General features: G+C 32.7%; 1 protein-coding gene across 16 annotated transcripts in view; it reads left to right on the forward strand.

The window, feature by feature from the left end:
• Positions 1–22,054, forward strand: part of LOC129801634 (guanine nucleotide exchange factor DBS) — a 102,523-nt gene that overhangs the window by 49,698 nt on the left and 30,771 nt on the right. For all 16 annotated transcript variants that reach the window (XM_055846853.1, XM_055846851.1, XM_055846852.1 and 13 more), the window contains exons 10-11: positions 16,164–16,289; positions 19,411–19,506. In XM_055846853.1, coding sequence (XP_055702828.1) covers positions 16,164–16,289; positions 19,411–19,506 — 222 coding nt within the window. The remainder of the gene's footprint in view (positions 1–16,163; positions 16,290–19,410; positions 19,507–22,054) is intronic.

Genomic DNA, 22,054 nt, shown 5'->3' on the forward strand with positions numbered 1-22,054 from the left:
ATTTCAAATTTAGATTTCATCCTTATTGCTTTATTTATTTTATAAATATTGTTTTTTTTCTGCAATAATTGTCAAAAAAGAACTTGTGCAATGCCCAATTTGGCACAGAGACATAACTTTTATTTGATTTCTTCAACTTTTAAGAGAAATGTCGTAATTGTGACTTTTTCTCTCATTTGCATTCATCTGCAAGTTTATTTTGCTGCACTATAAAATTAAGAGAAAAGAGCTAGAGCAGATGAAACACGCAAATGAAATGCCGGACGAGGAGTTTGCAATATAAAATGAGTTTTGGAAAATGATGAAAGAGTGAAGGCATTTCTCTTGATCATCGATGAGCTTACATCATTAATTGTGCTAGGTGGGAAGAATATACTTAGAAAATGGAATTAATTCACGTAAATTGGCTTCAATTCATGCATCTTTCATCTTTACCAAAAGCTTAGAAAAATACTTTGCAGAAAAATAGGGTCAAATGAACTATAACAATTTACCATTCAGTAAAGAGACCCAATTGCTCTCTTTGCCTCAATTTTAACTGCCAAAAATTCAACAAACAATTGCTTCTACTGTGCAAAAGTGTCTTTGACTGGAAGATTTTGCCGTAAACTCTGTCTCAGGGGGATTTTTTTAAGAGTCAGAAAGATCACATCAAGGGGACAAAAGCCACTGATGATATTTAGGCTAATGCCTCGAAAGCATTTTTTTAATGTTTCACAAAATTACTGTGTTTATTCTCAACATAATTTCACTAATCACTTTTGGATAAAAATTAAGTTAATGACAAATTGAAAAGTGATGGAAAGGTGTCACACTTTTTTTTTAGTAGAACTATTTTATGTGGTAGAAAATAATAATAGTATTTGGAACAACCATATTTCGTAAAGAGAAAAGTCTGGAAATTGTTTTTTTTTCTTTAGTCAATTTATTGCTAATTATCCCTTAATTGAACTTTTTCTTATCGTTCAACAATGTATTGCTTAATGAGGTTTAATTTGACGTCTTAATTTGATATGCATTCACTATACTGGCGTTAAGAAAAGTATTTCATTATAACTCAACCAGTGCACTTGATATATTCGAAGTTCGAAGTTTAAAGGTCATTAGCAAAAATTCAAAAATTTTATATATATAACTTTTACAGATAAAGTTTTTATTTGTGAAAAAAATGCTTATTAAACATTATAATAGTTTCAACATTTTAAACAACGTATAATTATTTTTAGCGCTTTATCAATTATTCCATCGCAACCAAAGATTATTTTTTCAATGATCACTATTATCTTTATAAATTTATTTTATTTTCTATGTTTTAAAAAATCAAACTCGATGCTGTAACATTACAAACAACCAATAATTTGCATGTTCTCCAACCGAAGCCACTATTATATTAAAAATTAATTTTAACATATTTGAAGAGAGCAAAAAAAAAACAGAGTAATTGGAGTGTAGATCACTTATTATATATGTGAAGATCACTTATTATATATGTGAAGATCACGGTTTAAAATGGTCTATGAATGGTTCATGAAAAGTGCACAGAAATTCCTCTGATGCAGAGAAAGAGAAAGAGAGAGAGAGAGCCCAACACCTGTACTGAGGTGTTCGAGTGGCGATCGCAGGTGATCGCCTGGTGAGCCAAGATAGTGTTTCAGTGTTGATCGAGTGTTTGAGGTGATCGCACGCTGATCTCTCTTTGGTGGACTTTTCGCGGAATATGCAAAAATGTGATCAGTGATCGTGAATTTTGAGAATCAATGTGCAATATTATACCCAAAGGATTTACCAGTAAGTGATGATCAGGCATCAGGTGAAAGTGCCCATCAAATATGGGAATTGTCGGAGGGAGGGAGTGGAAATTGACTCGGGGAGTGATGATTTTATTGAGGAGGACTTTTTGGACAATGCCGATCAGATACCCCAGATGGAACTTCTCAAGATCAACTATGTTAAACGTGTACCTGAAGATCGCAAGAGGAGGACATTGTCAAAGTACACGGTATACAAAAAGCACAATTTCTTCGGAATTCGTGGATCGGGAGGGGAGGAGAAGATTCAGGAGGATCCTGCTAAGAAAGGCAGGAAGTATCTGATATTTGATGGTAAAAGTAAAAAATCCAGCAAATTGGACAATATTCAATTTTATTTCGATAATAAAAGTTATGAGAGATACGTGGACAATAAATTGTATGGGACGTTTAAATGTGCCAATAATTGGCGTGATCTTCAACATCGATTCGAGAAGAACGTCCTCAATGCTCAGAAGCAGAACGAAGTGGAACTGAGAGAAAAACCACGACCAACATCTGTGAGTGATCTCTCGAGAATCAGTCAGATCTTTGAGGGGGCCAAGAAGGAATCACTAGAAAGGAACAAGCACCATAGGTTCTCAATGCCCGAGGAGGGTGATAAAAAAGTGAATAAGATTAAAAAGCTTGTGGACACCTTTGAGAGCAAGAATACATGTCAGCATGTAAAGACCGAGGGTGATCGTTCACAGCTCGATGATCAACTGAAGCAAATCCTCGAGACAAGTCGTTCAGTGGAGCGAAAAACACCTGGAAAGCCCCCTCAACTTTCCACCGTGATTTCCGTGGAAAGTCCACGTGGTGTTGTAAAAAATACTTGTGGGTATAAGAATTGCAACTTTGCCAATTGCCCAATGTCTTCATCGTCTTCCAATTCAAGCGAAGGTCACTCCAGCATTAGGAAGAAACGTGTTTCCAGAACTCACTTAAACCCTGAAATCGATCACACAAAATATCGCAGTGAGATAGCAATCAATCCAGATCGTGAACTAATGAAGAGTGATCGACGTAAAGTGAGTCTTGAGAGACAAAAAAATATTAAGCAGCTGGAGAGTAAGATTGTCACAAAGCTCATCTCGGATGAGCTAAAGTTGCACAGCAAAAAAGCCAAAAGTACTGAGATCCTCGCTGAAGACAATAACACGGTCAAGATCTATATTCAGAGCGAATCTTCTTCACCTCGAGATGATTCCTCCAGCACAACTGACTCTGATCGTGATTACGGATACTATGACCAAGTAGCTGAAAGTGTTAGCTCCACTGAGTCCTCCCTCAGAAGTGATCTTGAGAAAATTGTCAATTTTAGCGATCGCTTTAGTGCAAAATTGGGATGCGATGGGGAAATATTCTGGAATGACTGCTATCTCTACGATGATGATGGGAAATGCAGCGGCTCCTCAGAAAATGACTCTACAGAATCAACTGGAAAAAATTGCGAGAAATACATTTGTGTATGTTCCGGAAAGCAGGTATGATCTTCACTCATTTGCATTTTCGGTTTCAAGTGATCTTCTGAGTACTTTTCTTAAAAGCGATCTTGTAATCAATAATTGGACCGTTGATTGGTGAAATTTAAAGTAACGTGTATTATGTTTATGTCACAATATGTGTCATAATTCAGATAGGGGAGTGATCTTGAATATTTTAGCAATCAACTTGTCGCATTTAATAGGCAATCTTGTCACAAATTAGCCTCGGGTGACTGTTGCAAGTGCTGGATTAAATTAAAACACGCCCTTCACTTTTCCAGAGACACTCACCAATTATACTTTCGATGTATGATCACTTTGAAATCATCAATGGAATCCGTAATATGAGATACTAAATGGATAAAATAAATCAGGTCTCGTTATTGATAAGATAATTGGTATAAATGTTAAAAATATTTTTCTTTTAATTATTTTAATATAATTAAATGTTAATAATATCACAATTAGGATCTTTTTTATTCAATTTCTTAATTGTATTTGATATTAAGAATCTATTTTCGGGTTTTACCGTTTTTTTTCTTGATTTAGTCTAATTTTAAGTTTAAATACATTTCAAATTGGCCCTATCTTAACCAGTATTGCTTAAAAGACAATAGTTAGAGGGATGTTGTATTTGACCTTGAAATATTATTAAAAGGAATAATTATGGATCATTGGCATATGGACTGAATATGTCCGCCCGTGGCGTAAAATTTTGGAATTCTATTTCAATCAATTTGGATGTTCTAATTTTGATTACCTAGAAATAATTTAGTAATTATGCAATTGTTGAATAAGGTTATTTTTGAGTAAGGATTGGCGATCGGTAATGTTTCTCTAACTGTCAATTTATCTCCGTACACACAGAAAAATTTTGACTCTAAATTTAAGAATATATAAGAAAACCCCAAGAACTTAAATTGCACGTCAACCCCCGAGGTTTTTAAGTTTAGAAACTCTGAGCGAATGAAATAGGCTAGAATCCCTACATCTTTGACGCTATGAGATCGGAAAATTAAGTTTAGCATTAGCTGAAAAATGAAAAATGTCTTGAGATTTGCAAATTCTAACTAAAACTAAATGATCAAGGATTCAGAATAAGGGGATTGGTACTCATCGGATTAAACTCGATCCCAGGAACAACCTATCTCTCAGAGTTATATAATTCTAAGTCGACTTAGAATAAGTATAGAATGGAGCTATCGATAAAAAAACGACTAAATTTTTAAAAATTTTGAAAGGAAAATTTTGGAAAATATACTTATAATGTTTTATATTTATATACTAAAGAGCTCAAATTAATTTTTTTTTAAATATCTCGAAAAAAACGTTAAGGAAATATGCTGTTTTTTTAGTCTGTGTAACCCACATAACCCCTTAATCCCGATCCATGGATCTCTTCCCTTTTGAAGAATATTTAATCGATCTTTATTAAGTTTTCGGGAAGTTGTCTGAATTATTAAACGCTATATCCGAAATTCCTAATTTACTCTACAATACTTTGAGCCTCCTGGGGTACACAGGGGTAATTCGGAATAGGACTTTCATTGGAATTTTGAGATCTTCTCACTATTTCAGATGAGGTAAAAGACTACAAATAAGTACTCTTGAGTTATGAATTGTACTTTTTCGTGGTCTGCTTTTTTTCTTTGCCTCTCTAAAGTAGAAATAAAATATTAAAATCTGAACTGAATTCTGATTTAAAATCAAACCATTCATTGTACCATTGAATTGTATTCATTGAAAATATTAAGGAATTCGAATATCTATCATATCTATAACTTTTACCGATCACGCCTTAACCTCCAACAAGTATAGGTTAACCCTTTAAGGACGATTGGAACACCGGTGTCCCATAATGAAAATAATTTTTCCTGACTATCCAAAGTTATTTTTTTTCTTATATCTGTATATAATTGTAAAGTAGAAGGTTGAAGGAATCTAGAATATTTTTTGCAAGTCTCTGGCTATTTGCTATGTAGTAAATATTTAAGCTCGAAAATGGTGAATTTTTAAATTCTGTAATCCATAATTGATTTTATTTATTTTTTATATTTCCAATTTTTTTAAGTAAAACCCTTTTGGCAATAAAAACTACAATACTCATACGTAATATTTTTCATTAAAGAGAAAAATATTATTCATTGGTATTGTCAGAAAAATTACTTAAATTTTTGGACTATTTTTGTCCCTATTGTTCATAGAAGCACAAAATACACCGAATCAGACTCTGTTGGACTTTCCAAGGTTAGATGTAAGACTTATCATTGATTGTGTTTCCCAGTTTAATTTTTATTGTTGATTTTCAGTCCGTAAAAAGTGTCTCGTCGTTAAAGGGTTAAACGGAAAAATGATTAAAAATATAAGTCTTTCATAGTAACAATTTATTAAAATATGTTATTTTAAATTTTTTTTAATAAATCATAAAAATCTGTTTTTCAGTTTATTTAACCAAAAAACTTAAAATCCACGGTTGACACAAGTTTTTATTTGTTCAGTTCCTGCATTGTTTATAATTAACTTTTTAGTTTATTTGCTAAAGGTTATTTGACTAAAAAATTTCAATTGTTCCATGTGTAAAATGTATTCTCAGTCAAGCATTTCTTGTTTATTTAATTTACATAATCTCATGTTTTCGCAATTGATATATGCAATTTGTTTGAGCAGCACGAGAATTTGTCAAAACGAGAGACTTTCTCGTAATCATAAATCATAAATTTTCGCCACACATTAATTCTTGTAAATTGACCTAGGTGTCTGCATGTTAGATGTACACCTTGGCGGTGTTGAGTTGGCAAAAGAAGTGCTCTGTGCAAATGCACAATCATGTGAAACGATGAAGAGTAAACAATACCGCACTTCAAGACGGAATTAATTGCAATTATTGCTCGAGAGTCGGTTTATTAGTCAGTTAAAAACATAAAAATATTCTCGTAGTTTTCCTCATTAATGATGAATATGGGAACTTGATGTGGAGTTTTTTTATTGTAAAATGTGGAGTGTGTATTATTTGGAGTATTTGCTCTAAATTTTCCATCGAGGGGAGTTAAAGGGAAAAAATATGTGTAATTCTTTTTTTTTCGTTAAAGACAGAAAGAGAGAAATTTACATTTTTATTGCACTTTCTGGGCCACATTTATGGTGAGAATATTTTTCAACGTGTGTATGGATTTCTTTTACTGAAGTGGCATTTCGACAAAACAACCCACCCTCACACGTGAAATGAAATAAAAAGTTGCATCTGATCTTCCATTGAAATTGAAGCCCAAAAATTACCAATTAAAAATTATAAATTAAAAATATGATGAAAGAAAAAGTGTGAGATGGAAACTGGGTAAAGAAAACAATGATTTTCTCTCTCATTTTGTCATTAAACTACCTTTTTCGGGCTTAGATCTACAACTTCACTTTCAATGCCAACGTGAAGATCAGCCCAAGAAGATCGTCACAATGAAGAAGCTTGATAAGGTGCATGTTCATCTCTCAAGAGCATCTCTTCTGAAAGATTTGTGGCGGGAAAATACAACAGAGATCTTTGGGAAAAATGAGTGAAAACACTATTCAAATTGAGATTCTGGTCATTGATTAGTCATCTAAAAACGCCCATCGATCTTCTGGGTCAGAAAAAAAAATATTTTCACGATCATTATGATGAGAAATGAAAGTCACTTTTCTACCACCTCTTGGAAGTCAATGGCCAATTTTGAATGCTAGCAAGAAGTGTGATTTCTATTTTTTCTGTCTTACCAAATTCATATCTCGCGTTGATTGATTTATTGAAAATATAAAGATGCACCAAGCTGCAAAGCTGCCATATGTGCATTGGTGGGTTACATAGGTTTTTTTTTAACATTAATAAATCTTAAAAATAAGAATGTTTGTACAGTACAGGCTTAGCCTTTCTTATATATCGTTATATAAATTAGTCATTTTGAGAAATCTAATTACTTTGTTTTCACATTCAATATTTTCTGACAGAATTTCAGCTATGTTTTGACTTAGACCTATTTCTTGTCGCTGTGTTAAATATTTTGTACATTGTGATAAAATATGATCTACAGTTATTTGTACATTACATTCGTCACATATTGGAGGATCCTCTCTGTTCATGAGGAAATTATGAGTTACATTCGTATGTCCTATCCTTAACCTATTTAAGACTGTTTCATTTCTTCTAGAATGTTTATCATTATATTTATAGCCAAAAGGATCTTTTTTAACTTTTCTAAGTTTATTTGCAAATTCTGATACTTCATTCCATTTAAAATCTTGTACTTTTTTCCATTGCTCTTTTGTGAAATATTTTAAATCTTTTTGACTACAATCCTGATTATCTGGGAAATATTTATTAGTGGCATCTTTGGCTACTTTATCGGCCTTCTCATTAAGACTTATTCCACAGTGCCCAGGACACCAAAGGAGTTTTATGTTTGACTTATTTAATATCAATATGTCTCTTATTTCACTAATGATAGTGTCATTATTTTTAATATTAAGAATTGCTTTTAGTACTGACAAACTGTCTGTAATGATTAATCTTTTTGTCCCCAGTTCTAAGGGAACAGTACAAGCATCTAAAATTGCTTTTGCTTCTGCATAAAAAATTGAACAAAAGTTAGGGATTTTAACGCACTGTAGAACATTATCACTAGAGACCACACTGTAACCAGTTCCCAAATCTCCTTTAGAGCCGTCAGTAAAAATTTTTTCGTATGATTCGTATTTCAACATTTTTATATTAAATTCTGATTTAAATTGCATTGGATGCGTGTTATCTTTTTTATTTATACTTAAACTAATGTCAACTAAATCTTTATTAAATTTCCAAGGAGCATATTGGGGAATAATAGCTGCCTTACTGTCAAAACTACCTAAATTAAGGCCTGCTGATACCCTAAGAGCACTACTAACGAACGGTTCAGGAAACTTATCGTAAAGAGAAGTATTTTGCAGAAATTCGTGATTTGGATTTCTAAAATTATTTTTCTGTTTGTTAAAATATGAGACTGAATTTAAGTTCCTCCTATCTTGTAATGAGGGGAAACCAGAGGCTGCGAGAAGACTTGGAATTGGAGATGATTTGAAGGCTCCAAGTGAAAGTCTTATTGCCGTATTATACGAAGGGTTAATTATTTTCAAAATATTCTCTTTAGCCTGACCGTAAGCTTGGGAGCCATAATCTAATCTGCTCAGTAATAAAGACTCTACTATTTTGAGTAACTGTTTTTCTCTTGACCCCCATCGAGTATTACTTAAAGCTTTAATTAATTTTAAAACATTACTGGCTTTAACTTTCAGATTTTCAAGATGTGGTTTAAATGACATTTTTGAATCAAATGTAACTCCTAAAATTTTTGTTTCTATTACATTTGCTATGGGCTCCTGATAAAGATTAAATGAAGGTTCTTGGCAGTTTCTTTTTGGACAGAAATTAATGGCACAAGTTTTTTCAACAGAAAACATAATACCATTGTCATTTGCCCAAAGTTGGATTTCTGAAATTGCATTTTGCAAGTTTGACTTAACATTATTTTCATTTTTATCAGCACTAAAAATTACTAAATCATCTGCATACATCATAAAATCAACATTTGGACAATTGTCAAGAACCTGCGTCAGACCATGAACGGAAATTAAAAATAAAGGGACACTTAATACTGATCCAGTAACCATGCCATTTTTTTGTTCACACCAATCTGAAGCTTGGTGTCCATAAAGGACACTAAAAAGGCGGAATGATAGGAAATTCTTAATGAATTCAAACATTTCACCTTTCAAGTTCCATTTGGCAAGCTGATGTAACGTTACTATCCTCCAGGTTTTTTCGTATGCCTTTTTTATATCGAAACAAATAGCCGAAACATGATTTTTTGACTGCAAATTTAGGCTTATGAATTGTTGCAAGTAAACTAAATTATCTGTAGTTGACCTGTTATTTCGAAAACCCGATTGTTTTTCTGATAAAAGATCATTCTTTTCTATCCACCAGACTAATCTTTTAACAACCATTTTTTCTAAAATTTTACTTAAACAGTTTGTTAAAGATATAGGTCTGTAATTTTCAGGTTTACTAGGATCTTTATTCGGCTTTTGAATAGGGATTATATGAGCCTTTCTCCACTCATCAGGGAATATCTTTTCTTGGAAAATTCGATTAAAAAGTTGTAGCAATTTAAATTTGGAATAGTCGTCTAAGTTTTTTAGCATGCTATATGTTATCTCGTCTGGACCTGGTGATTTACCTTTAGAATTACTAAGAACTGCTTCTAATTCTTCAATAGTAAATAATGAGTTCAAATCCTCAGGGCTCTCTTCATTTGTTGGATGAGGCAAAGGATTTGATTCCAGGAATAGTTTACGTTCTGCAAAATTTGGATTGTCAAAATTGTCATCAGAGTTCTTACAAAATTGATCCGCTAGACTTTGACAGATTAGGCTTGGATCTGAAACTGAAGTGGAGTTATGTTCTAATTGATATATCGTTTGAGTCTTAAAATCCCCCGAAATTTTCTTTACTTTATGAAACATATCTTTGACAGATGTATGGTGGTCAATAGATTCTACATAGTCGTTCCAAGTTTCCTTTTTAGATTTTTCAATTAAGTTTTTATATTTGTTTTTCAAACGTTTATATTCTGCAAAATTTTCTTCAGTTGACATTCGTTTAAATTTTTTTTGAGCTCGTGTACACTCTTTTCTCAATGCATCTATTTCCTCATTCCACCACGGGACGGTCTTATTTTTTGGGATTGCTTTAGTCTTAGGTATAGATATTTTAGCCGCGTCTTGAATTACAGAAGTAAAAGAATTTACTGCTTCATTTATCTCAACATTATCAAGATTGACTAGATTTCTGGATACCGATAAAGAAAATTTAGACCAATCAGCTGAATTTTCTTTCCATCGGGTTCTTCTCATCAGATCAGGAAGATTATCTGGTAATTCAATCCTAATAGGAAAATGATCGCTATTGAAATGGGTCTCTAAAGCTTTCCATAACATTCTTGGAAAAATTTCTGGGCTACACAAAGATAAGTCTATTGCTGAGTAAGTTTTATGCCCAGGATGTAAATAAGTGTTAGAACCAGTATTTAATAAAGCAATGTTATTGTTATTGATGTAGTTTTCAATAGTACGACCTCTAGTATTGGTATCTACTGATCCCCATATTCTGTTATGCGCGTTAAAATCACCAACTAATAAAAATGGTTTTGGTAGATTTGTTAATAAATCATTAAGATCACTTATATTAATATTTTCATTTGGCCTTAAATAAATTGAGCAAATTGTCAAATTACCTAATATTGAAGTTTTAATTGCCACAGCATCTAAAGAGTTTCTAATGTTCAGTTCTGAATATTTAATTCCTTCACGAATAAATATAGCACAGCCACCATTGGAAGAATTAATGATATCTTTGTTTGAGATCATTTTAAAATTTCTCAAAGAAATATTTTTGCTAGACGTTAAATGTGTCTCTTGTACACAAATTACTAAGTTTGTACTGTCTTTTGCAATTAATTGTAAATCTGAAAAATTATTACTAAGACCGTTTATATTATATTGAATTATAGCCATAGTTAATTGTTAATATAAATTGGAAAATTATTTATCTGCTTCATTAATCACCTCACATGCATCCTTGATCAACCTTCCTGTGTTTGTCAAACTGTCCTTTCCAATACCGGAGCACTCCACTGAGGCGGAGGCATCCAAATGATATGCATTGTCCATTTCGACTTCATCATCCCACATCTGCTCCTTCTGGATCTGGGATGTATTTGCTGCTTCTGGTTCCTTCTGTTGTTGAGCATCTGGCGGTTGAGGTAGAGGAGGTGGTCCTCTATCTGCTTGTCCCGTGAAACGGAAAACAACTCCATTGTCCTTGCTGTTTGCAAAAGGATTCACACTTTGATGCTCCTGAATGTGGGTTGGAGCAAGATCTCGACGTCTTTCAGCCCTGTTAGCTGGAGTCAACAAGGCTCTGGCAAAGGAAATTTCGTCCTTCTGCATCTCGTTATATTTCTTTTTTGCTTCAAAGTAAGAAATATTGTTCTTTGCTTTGATTTCCAGGACTGCGAATTCTTTCTTGAATGCTGGGCATTGTCGATTCCACGCTGGATGACCTCCAAAACAATTGGGGCAAGTCAGTGGACGAGAACAAGCCCCATCGTGTGTCTGGAGGCCACAATTTTCACAAATCTTCCTTTTAGTTTTGCATTGGTCCTCGAAATGACCCCATCTTTGACATCCTTTACAACGTACAGGATTCCTCACGAAGATTCTCACTTTTAGAATTGTATAGTACGCATCAATTGATGCTGGGAGTACTGGTGAATTAAACGTTAGTATGAAAGTCCCTGTGTCTCGCATGATGGTCCTTCCATTCTTTTCCTCTCTTTTCTGGACGCGTTTAACATCACAGACGTTATAAGCAGCAAGCTCTGTTTTCAATTCTTCATCCGTCAGATGGGTAAAATCAAAACATGCAATTACCCCTTTACTTTTGTTGAGAGTTGGGTGAAAATCAAACTTCACTTTTTTGTCACCAATTTTGTCCAACTTCATCAGAGTCTGGGCCTGGGCGATGTTCTTTGTTACCACCAATACATTTCCATTTTTCAGTGGTTGGAACCTCTCAACTGATCCACACATACTTTTGATCACTTTCTTTACTTTGAAAACCGAAATACTGCGAAATTTCTGGTCCTCACTCACACATGAAGCCTCGAGGTATCGTCGGGAATTTTCGTCCGTGTTGGTGAATTTCAGCAAGAAGTCGTTGTGTCGCTCGACACGTTGACGTTTCCCCTTTCGTATAACAGGGAATGATGTATCGTAGTCTGTGTTGGGAATCGTCTTCCCCTCCACCTCTGCAAACGGTGCGAACATGTTTGGACGAGTATCACGCTCACCAATACTCTTACTCTGTCCAGAGTACGCCATGATGGGTTTTTAGTGTCTTTTCACTGATGAATCACTTTTTGTGGAAATTTCACTAATTTTAGTGGTCAAATCACTAACTTTTTTCACTAATCTGTAATATGAGTCTATTTCTCAAGTTATTATTCCCTTTTTTGGGATAAAATCACAACTTTCACCAAGAAAAACTTTGAATATTCACGGAGGGTCAAATGACACGTCTGCTCAGCACAAAACGCACATTGCAACTCCATATCTCGCGTTGATAATTATAAAATAATAGACGAAGCTATTTATCAATAAATCGAGCTAAAGGATGTAATAATTATGATTTTGGAAATTTTTAAAACTTTGTTTAAATTATTAAAATCTATTGTTATTAAATTAACCATTTATTATTTTTTTAATTAATTATTTATTGTTATTTATTGCAGTTGCATATGAGCGAGATTACTAAATCTAGATCTCACTTACCCTATTGAAATATCAAAAACATAATTACTAAACAAAAATTTTGTGCGTTGGGCATAATATAAAGAATAATATAACAAATTATTTGCTTTAAATTAATAGAATGCGTTTAAATTTATCAAAAGGTGTGGATCATCGACTAGAGATATTTTACAAGTAAAATTTAGTCATGAAATTATTCATAATTATTTGAAATAGTATTTATTAACTCTGAGGTACTCATCTACCTTAATTTTACGATATTTTTACTTGAAATAAATTCGTCAGAAGTAGAAACTGACTGAAAAGATAACGTCAATTTCTCGAAAGCTTTCTTATACGTTTTGAGTAATTTTCCCGAGGCCATAGGTCAAATTCTTGAAAGTGACCAGTCACAACTGGTTACTGGAGTGTTTAGTTCATTTGTCGATTGCCTGGTTAATCGGAAATTTATCCATGGCCAAAACCAATTATCTCGTACAACACTCCATTTTCTATTAATCCGAGACACTTTTCCTTCTCTTAAGGAGTGAGGCAATTTTATCTTCATAAAATATATTAATCAGTAGGCACTTAAAAAACGGTTACGATCGTGAATTACCTCTCATATTGACAGCAGTATAACGTAATTACCAGTAGTACCACCGTCATTATATTATAATAATTTTTCTTGTATTTGTTACTTTATTATAAAGTTGAAATTATTCCCTGCTTTAAAAGTATAATTTGTAGGGGTATAAATATACTAAATACAACTGTACGATGAATATAACATCACGCTGACTTCATTTTGCTACTTGGGTCTACCTTGAATGGAGATTTTTTTTTCAAATTTATTATTAATATATTTTCAGCAAGTTAAAAAAATATGACTATAAATAACGTATTATTATAATTAATTAAAATAATAATCAATTCAAGAAAATAAAGTTAGTTTTCATGTGAAAGTTCTCTGAATTCCGGGCAATTATCATTAAATCTGAACCATTTATAAACCGATAATAAATATCCTTTAAATTCATTTTACTTACTCAAATGCTATTGCTTAATGATTAATCAATGATAAATAATTAAATAATTAATTAAAGAATTTCAAATCTTTATTTATTTGAATAGCGTGAATCCTTGATGTAGGGTGAAAGGAACACCTATTGACACTTTAAGCACTTGTCATACTTCTTGACATTTTCAGTTTCGATTTAGGATATGAAATTTGAACATTTTTTTTGTAAGAAACAGGTAGATTACAGAAAAAACATATTACTTGCATTTTACCGCATACATTGAATAAATTTCATCATTTTGACAAAAGTGTTAATAGGGGTTTCCTGTCTGAGAGGTGTTCCTTCAACCCTAAGTTGGAGTACTTTGCAATCTTTGGGCGTTTGAAAAGCTTTTCTGTATTTTTTTTTTGGAACATACCCGCCAATTATGAAATAAATAAGTTTAGAATATTTAATTGTCAAAATTAAAGATATTCTATTCTGAGCATAATAGCGTTATCACACTTGCACATTAAAATTTTAATGTGATTCACATTAATTGTCGCTTGTGAGCGTCCAAATATGTTATTTGTGCCTTTGAATTACTTAATATTTGGGGTTTTTCTATCTATTGGTAAAGAAGTGGACTTGTCCTGCAAAAATAAGTTTAAATTTACCTAAAGCATAAATATTTTTCACATTAAAAAAATAAAGAGAAAATCGCATTAATTTTTCGCATTAATGCTATAAATCAATTTATATCAAATTTTGCGGGCCAAGTCTACCTTTTTGGTGAACGAGGAAAACAAATATCTTTGGTAAAGTTCGATTTTATTTATATCCAAATTTTTCATTCCGAAACGAATATCCAATTTTTTATTCCATTCAAAAATGAGTCTTTCGAAAACTGTCTTAAATAGGCCATAATTTTAGATTTTAGTACGTCGTAAAAAAGCTAATTGTTTAACCATCTCTTTGAGTTAGACTTCATTGTGTCCTAGTCCTTCGAAAATAGCGGCTGAGGGACCACTTTAAATCCAATTTCAAGTTAATTTTCTTAATTTTTGGTTTTTCGATTTTAGTTCAAAGTGAGTTTTAGGGTTAATCCGAGAGGGTTAAAAATTGGGGGTCAGATAAAATTACTTTTTCCGATTTCTCATTTTAGAGCATAACTTTACTTTAAAAGGTAATAGAAAAGAAATGGGACGCCGGTGTTCCAATCGTTCTTAAAGGATTTAAAATAAAATACACTTTAAATTTAAAGATTTTTATTACAGAATACGAATCTGTCTGAGAATTGGAGTTTTCCGATTTAAATTACATGTTAATGAATTTTGTTAAACTATTTATTTCGGCTTGGCGATGAGGCATTAAAAGTCGCTTTTATTACGAATTTAATTAAATGATATTATATGCCATTTGTGAAGATTTCTAAGTAATTAAAATGTATAAAATTCTTCAAACAGAAACTTTTCCTTTACTTTAAATCCACAAGTGTTAGATGAAAATTTTAAGTATGGAATACCATCGACTCATTGGACTTTCTTTGATCTGAAGATTACACACTTTGCTCTAGAAAATAATTAAGTATAAAGAGAAATATAAGGTGGTTTCTGAAGAAATTGCTCATTTTATCGACACGAAAAAGCTCTACTTGTGATGACGATGGCACGGCTGCAAAAATTGTTTGTTTACAATCTTTTGTGTCCACATAAATTTAGGTTGAATTCCGCTTTTGATCGTGAAGTCGATTTAGCATGAACAATGGAAGATGAAATTGTCATGCTGGACAAACAGACAAAGAAGTGAAACAAATAGGATTTGAGAAGCAACAAAAAAAAGCTAACAAAGAAGCTTCACTTTCCTCTTGATTGATTTTTTTCCTTATTGGTGTTTGCGATTGCATTCAATACTTTGTTGAATGTGTGAATACCTCAAATTTCAATAATCTTCTTCTGCGAATTTAATTTCGTGATGAGCTAGCCCATAAATCAGGGAGATGATAAAGTTAATTGGCGTGTGATTAATGAAGATTCACCTGGGATTAATTAATTCTTCCACGTGCAAATACCGAGAGAATTCCGCTTTAGAGCCAGTCAATCGATTGATTAGTGTCAATGAGAGTTGATGTACAAGAGAGTTTTCCAATCGATGGAAACAGTGTTGTTGCTCAAGAAAAGAGGCAACACTCTTGTCTCTAATTGCAATTCCTCTCCGGCACTTTGCTGGGAAAAAAAAGTCGCCCAATCGAATGTATTCGCAAGGTGGTCAAAAGGCAAAGAAAAGATTGAAGGAAAAGCGCTTCGTAATCATCTGATGACATAAATTCATCAACGATGATCCATGAGCTACTTTCCATCACATACAAAGTACAAGATACTCGTTTACCGGGTATTTTAGTGTCAGAACTTTTATTGGCCAGAGACAATAAAGCCTCGCCGAAATCATTGTCCGATGATTATTCGGCCAGAAAGAGAATAAACCATTTTGCAGAGATGGTTAATTAGCTGTAACCGTGATCTCTCTTGCAGATCGATGGACTCGAATCGCGGCCACGGTCCATGGAAGGTCCTCCGGACTCTGGTATTTCCATCAACGGCGATACAGGATCCAGCCCAGATAGTGACAACTCTTCTCAGCAGTCTCAAAATCAATCGGTAAGTCTTGCTTTTTCAGGGCTGAAATTTTGCTCAAACTTTATATAATTTCAAACAAATGCTTAAAGTTATGAGCATAATTTTGCTACTTTGTAAATATAAGTTTGAAGACTTTTCCACTTGAATGATTCAAGTAGGAAAGTCGTCATTTCACATAAAACTAATTCCTGAATCATTGAGGTACTCGAAACTTTAAGAATTATTTTAGGCACCCAGAAGAATCAACTAATAAGAGACACGTTGCAGGGACTGACACCGAACCGAAGATCGGATTGTTACTCCCAAATAAAATGATTTTACCATTTGTCCAATGCAACACATTTTGTATATCAGACAATTGTTAAAAAGCAGCCAATAATTTTCAAAAATCATTTTTATTTTGGGGTGGTTATCCAATCTTCAACGTCACCCATTTTAGCGTTTCACTGATACGAATCAATCAGATATAGGGGGAGGCTTTGATGTTTCGCACATACGCTACCATCGGACACTTCGAATTTCTCCGGTATTACTTTATAACTTTCACTGATGGCCATATATTTTAGTAGCTAGTCTTAAATCACACCTTTCCTGAAAAAATTGGGAGTCTAATCCTTTTCCCCTAGTTTTAGGAAACAAAAATTAAAAACAGGTCCAAAACTGTAATTTTGCTGTGCAATATTTCATACGATTGTGCACAATTAATATCACTTTTCTGAAAAACTACTATCACACAGGGTAGAAGGGTTATTAGGAATCAGATTTAAGTAAAAATCTTTTAGGCTGAACAGGCACTTTTTGTGGGTGGAACAAAATTCACAAACTTGACTCAGATTCATCGATCGCACATAGAAGACATGGCTTCTCTCACATTTTCCAAGAAACTTCATTTTAGATGCGATCCCTCATATTCACATCTATTGTAATCTACCGATTTGATCCACCACTAAAAAGGAAAACTTAAAAATCGTAAAGTTGATAAACAAGAAGTAATTTGACTCAAATAGGTTGCAGTTGAGTAATTATTAAGCAATTTTGCATTTCTTTGATATAAAAATATTTTTCAAGCTTGCACAAACTGAATGTGCAATGAAAGAATCACATCTACAATAAGCTCACACAGTTTACAACTGGTTTTTGACAATCTTTGACATAACCTCACTATTGTGTTGTTTTTCATGTCAAAGAAAAGAAATTGTCCGTAAGAAGATGTTTTGTGAAAATTTTAGCTTGTTCACCTGCTGAAGCTCAATATCTGTGCTAAATCCCGATTCCTGCAGCTGCAGGAACAGGGAAATCTTCAATGATGCGCATTCAAAGGTTTTTGTGCATATCCGGCTCCGTGGAGGAATGGTGGAATCTTGTGTGGTCTTCTCGCTTGCAAAGTTTTAGTCAATTTTTAGCTTTAAAAACTTATTGATTCGTGTAAATTTGGTGATATTTGGACTTTTCAAGAAAGTATTCATCAGATTTAACCGTTTCCGGAGTGAAATTCTCGTAGAATCAAGCAAAAAAATGGTTTTTAATGTCAATAAAACATCTCTCATAAAAGTTCCAAAAAAGTGATATTAAAATGTTTTATTCCTTATAAAAATAGTTTAATCAAGTAGATTAGAGTTCCCTTTAAACAATGATGTGCAACTTTTAGTGTCCGGTGCAAAATTTACGGTGAAAATGGGGTGTTCAATGATGGCGTGAATCGTGTGCGATAATAGAAACTTGATTCATCTATCGGACAAATCGCCATTCAATTTTCATTTTCCTCTGGAGGAAAATCTAAGGATTTCCTGGGATTTTGTTTGGTGGGATTATGAACCTTATAAGTAAGACATTTTTTTGGCATAGTTGGAGAATCCATACGGTTTGCATGGTAGTCAGAAAAAATCACTGAACTTGAACATCATTTTTGTGTGCGAAAGTTCAAAGCCTCCCCCTACATGAAAAATTTTAGGTTCCTCAAGAGATTTAAGGTCGTAGATGTGTTTGTCTTTAATGGCCTCTACACACTAGAGAAATTTATATTCATATTGAAGCACATTCCTTACAATTGTGTAGGAAAAACTCTTCAATATGGACATAATTTTTTCTAGTTTGTAGACGCCATAAGATATTCAAACATGTAAATTTGAGGAATCCGACAATTACATATTCGCAAAAGAATGGTACCCCAATCATTCAGACCCTTGAAAAATTCAAATACCTTTTGCTAAAAAGGGTATCATAATAATTATTTAATAACACTTTAGTATATTTTTATAAACCCTATAAATTCACTCATTGACAAACTTTTACGAAAATTGCAACATTTTTTTTTTAAAAGAAACAAGTTATTTAGCCATAGTACAGGGTAAATGATCGAGTCTGGAATAATGGTTTGTTTTCTAAGTAGAAGAAAAAATAGATTTGAAAAAATTTATGTATACAACGGCGAAGCTTTCCCTTAAACCATTGTAATCCGTTGAAATTTAAAATAGCTTTCATTTCTGAGAAATAGCCTGAAAGCAGACAAATCAAGAAAATATATTCAATTGAACTAAACAATATTATTCATAAAATTTGTATATTAACTTTTACTTTTGATTCTAAACGAAAAAAGGCATAATTATTATGACAATTTATTTAATAAACCTTATTGAATTTCTTTTTAAATTTCCTTATCAATAAATATGGATAACTCAAGGAATACAATCTACATTGAATAACTTATCTTTATTTTGATTTACATAAAAAAAAATGAAGCTTCTGAATTACTTAACTAAATGCCATCGTGATCTTAAAAAAGTTACACATTTTTTTTTTTCAAAATTCCAACCCTATCTTTTCATCACTGTAAGCTTTCGTGTTTTCTGCAATATAATAAAATACTCTTCCTCATTGGCTATATTTGATTAAAATTCATTTCACTTTTCAATCAATCTTCAAGTTGATTTTTTTTGTGTGAAATAAATATTCACTGAATTATTTAACAGAATATTTAGAGTGTTAAAATTTCTCTCCTCAATTATTCAATCATGAAGATGGCATTTTCAAATGGGAATTAATCAATAAATTCACTTGTAAAGCAGGTTAATGAGTTGAACGAAATGTGCTTCCTCGAAAAGGCGAAGCTATATTAGTGTTCCTTCATTCTTTTCTTTTTCAGGATGTTGAGGCCAGGCGACTCAAAAGAGGTCATGTTCTAGCGGAACTTCTGGACACGGAACGGATTTATGTGGCGGAAATGGGATCAATTCTGAAGGTGAGTTTGCAAATAGAGCAGATACAATGTTACAGAGATTAAAATCTCCCCTGACGATCTCCATAAGATTGTATATATTGGTGAATTTACGAGGGCAATTATAGGTGTTCTTGTGCAGTTCACCAAACCATCCAAAACATTTCTTTCCACTCCGATGATTGACTCTGCACACAAAAGATCTTTTTTTTTTTTATATTTGCAAACGAGAGTCTGTTAAAGTGTAAAACACCTCTCCCAATGTGATTCACCTCTATTCCAACCTCTATTTGATTAATTTGCAACTGCTATAGTGTAAAAAAAAAAGCAAATTTTTAATCCATTATCGAAATCACCATGTTGAGTGCCAGTGTAATTGATTCAGTGAGGATCTTTAATTAGATTATTTTTGCCCGAGAAACGCACTTTTTTATGCGTTTATTTTAAAATGGTTTACCAAAGTTAAATGCGTCAATTAATTTATAGTGTGTTTCATCTTTTACGATTCTTTTATGGAAATGTTGCTGAAGTTGATTGATTTTTCTGTAAATTTTCCAGCATTTTCTATTTCGATTTAAAAGCTTCGATAAAGTTATTTAAATTTTATTGAGTGATTTTATTATCAAATACTGAGAAAAATCTCATATAGAGTTATAATTAAAAATGCATTAGGCACCTGCATGTGAAAAAATAACAGTGAAAACTGTATTGAATTAATTTGCAAGAAAACTATTTGTTGAATGAAATAAAATAGTGTCGAAATTGGTTTAAAATTGTTTTTTTTTTTTAATGATAATTTAGTTGTTGATGACAAATTGTCGACACCCAATTAGTTTTCATAATCAACGGAAAATTATATATGTATTATTATTGTATACTTTTTCGAATTGTTTTTATAACACTAATGCTTTATCAGCTACACTGATTGTAACAAAGTGGAGATATTGTGGAAAAATGTGAACACCAATTCCAACCAGAATAAAATATCTCCCCCAAATTGTATTCTAATATCTGAAAAGTACATAATGCTATTAAGAAAGTGAGAATAGCGGAAAGTCCTCTCCCTTCGAACGTTCATGCCTTCGAATAATCTAAATTTTCTTTTAGTTTTCCTAAGAGATTTACACATTTCTATTAAATATTAATTAGCTTATTATCAATTATTGATAATTATGTGATAATCATGACTCAATCTCTTGGGAAAAGTAAAAGAAATTCACATTATTCGAAGGCATGAACGTTCGAAGGGAGAGTACTTACCCCTAGTAATTTTGCTGACAAATTTTCTTTAGAAGAGCCTTTTCGTTTGATTTTGTAAATTGCTAAACTAAAGTTGTCTGGTAGCATAAAAAGAGTTTGAAATTGTTTTTAACTTCAAAAAGCACAAAAATATTTTTTTCTCGAGGTCAAGTAAATTTCTTTTGTTCAGATTTGGATAAATGATGTAAAATGTTTGTAATACTTGAAAAGGTAGGCAAAGTGTCTCATGCTTTACAAAGAGCTGGAATTCGTTACTTAGATGCTATACATCAATAGTACTTTTATATCTTTTGCTTTACCGATTTTCAACCATTTTGAACGGATTCACTCAAAAATCGCCCAAAACTGCTTAGGACTAATACAATTGATTTTCAGACAAAAATTACTTATCGGTTTATGACCGATTCATTACTTGTTAAAAATCGATTCAAACTTCAAACTTATAAAAAATTCCAAGATCTTTCCAATGAGCCTAAACACGATCCCATTCGGTTGAGAAATATGCTTTCTAGACTTGTTTTAACCTTTGATCTTGAAAAATCGTTGTTATGCCTTCACCACACACCTTTTAGCTCATTATAATTTCACGGACACAAAATTCGAGTCCCTTTCTTTCTCAAAAGATTTACATTAGTCTACCCTATTCTTTCGGTCTCAAAATTGAACTGAACAAAATTTAATTTGGTTTAACGTTCAATAAAAGAAGTAGAGTGCAAAGCTTTTCAGAGAGAAAAGGTTGTTAATTTTGACTTAGTGAAATTATCCTGATCTAAAAGGTGTGCCGGAGCCATTAGGAATGATTCAAAAGTACTTTCGTGTATGGACGAAATGTCCGCCTAGGAGGCAATCGCTACAACATATCAAAAAATGAAAAAGGATCGCACAACATGTTATCGAGGAATCCTAAAAAAAAAACGTGGTTTTGGAGGGCTGGAGTAGGAGTAGAAGGAAATGAGGGATATGGTAATGATGCGAAGACAGACTTATAGGAAGTCACCCGCACATTCCAAGTCTCTATCACTAACCGTTTGGCCTATAGAGGTGTTACCATACAGACGGACAAACAGACAAATAGTGTTACGTCAAAAACTCCAAACTTCAGATTTTCAAAATTCTACCAAAATATGACCCCTTATAGGGGGGTAATAAGTCGAAATGCATATATAACACAAAATCTAGGGATTATAATATACCGCTCTCTCTATGGAGTTCGTGCAGCAACGTAACAACTTTCTGAAATACAAAAAACTCTAAAAGAAAATATATTAGTTAAAAGAAAATTACGTTATTCAAGAATGTCCTAAAAGAAGAT

Source organism: Phlebotomus papatasi, chromosome 2, assembly GCF_024763615.1.
Source record: "Phlebotomus papatasi isolate M1 chromosome 2, Ppap_2.1, whole genome shotgun sequence".
Classification (NCBI taxonomy): domain Eukaryota; kingdom Metazoa; phylum Arthropoda; class Insecta; order Diptera; family Psychodidae; genus Phlebotomus; species Phlebotomus papatasi.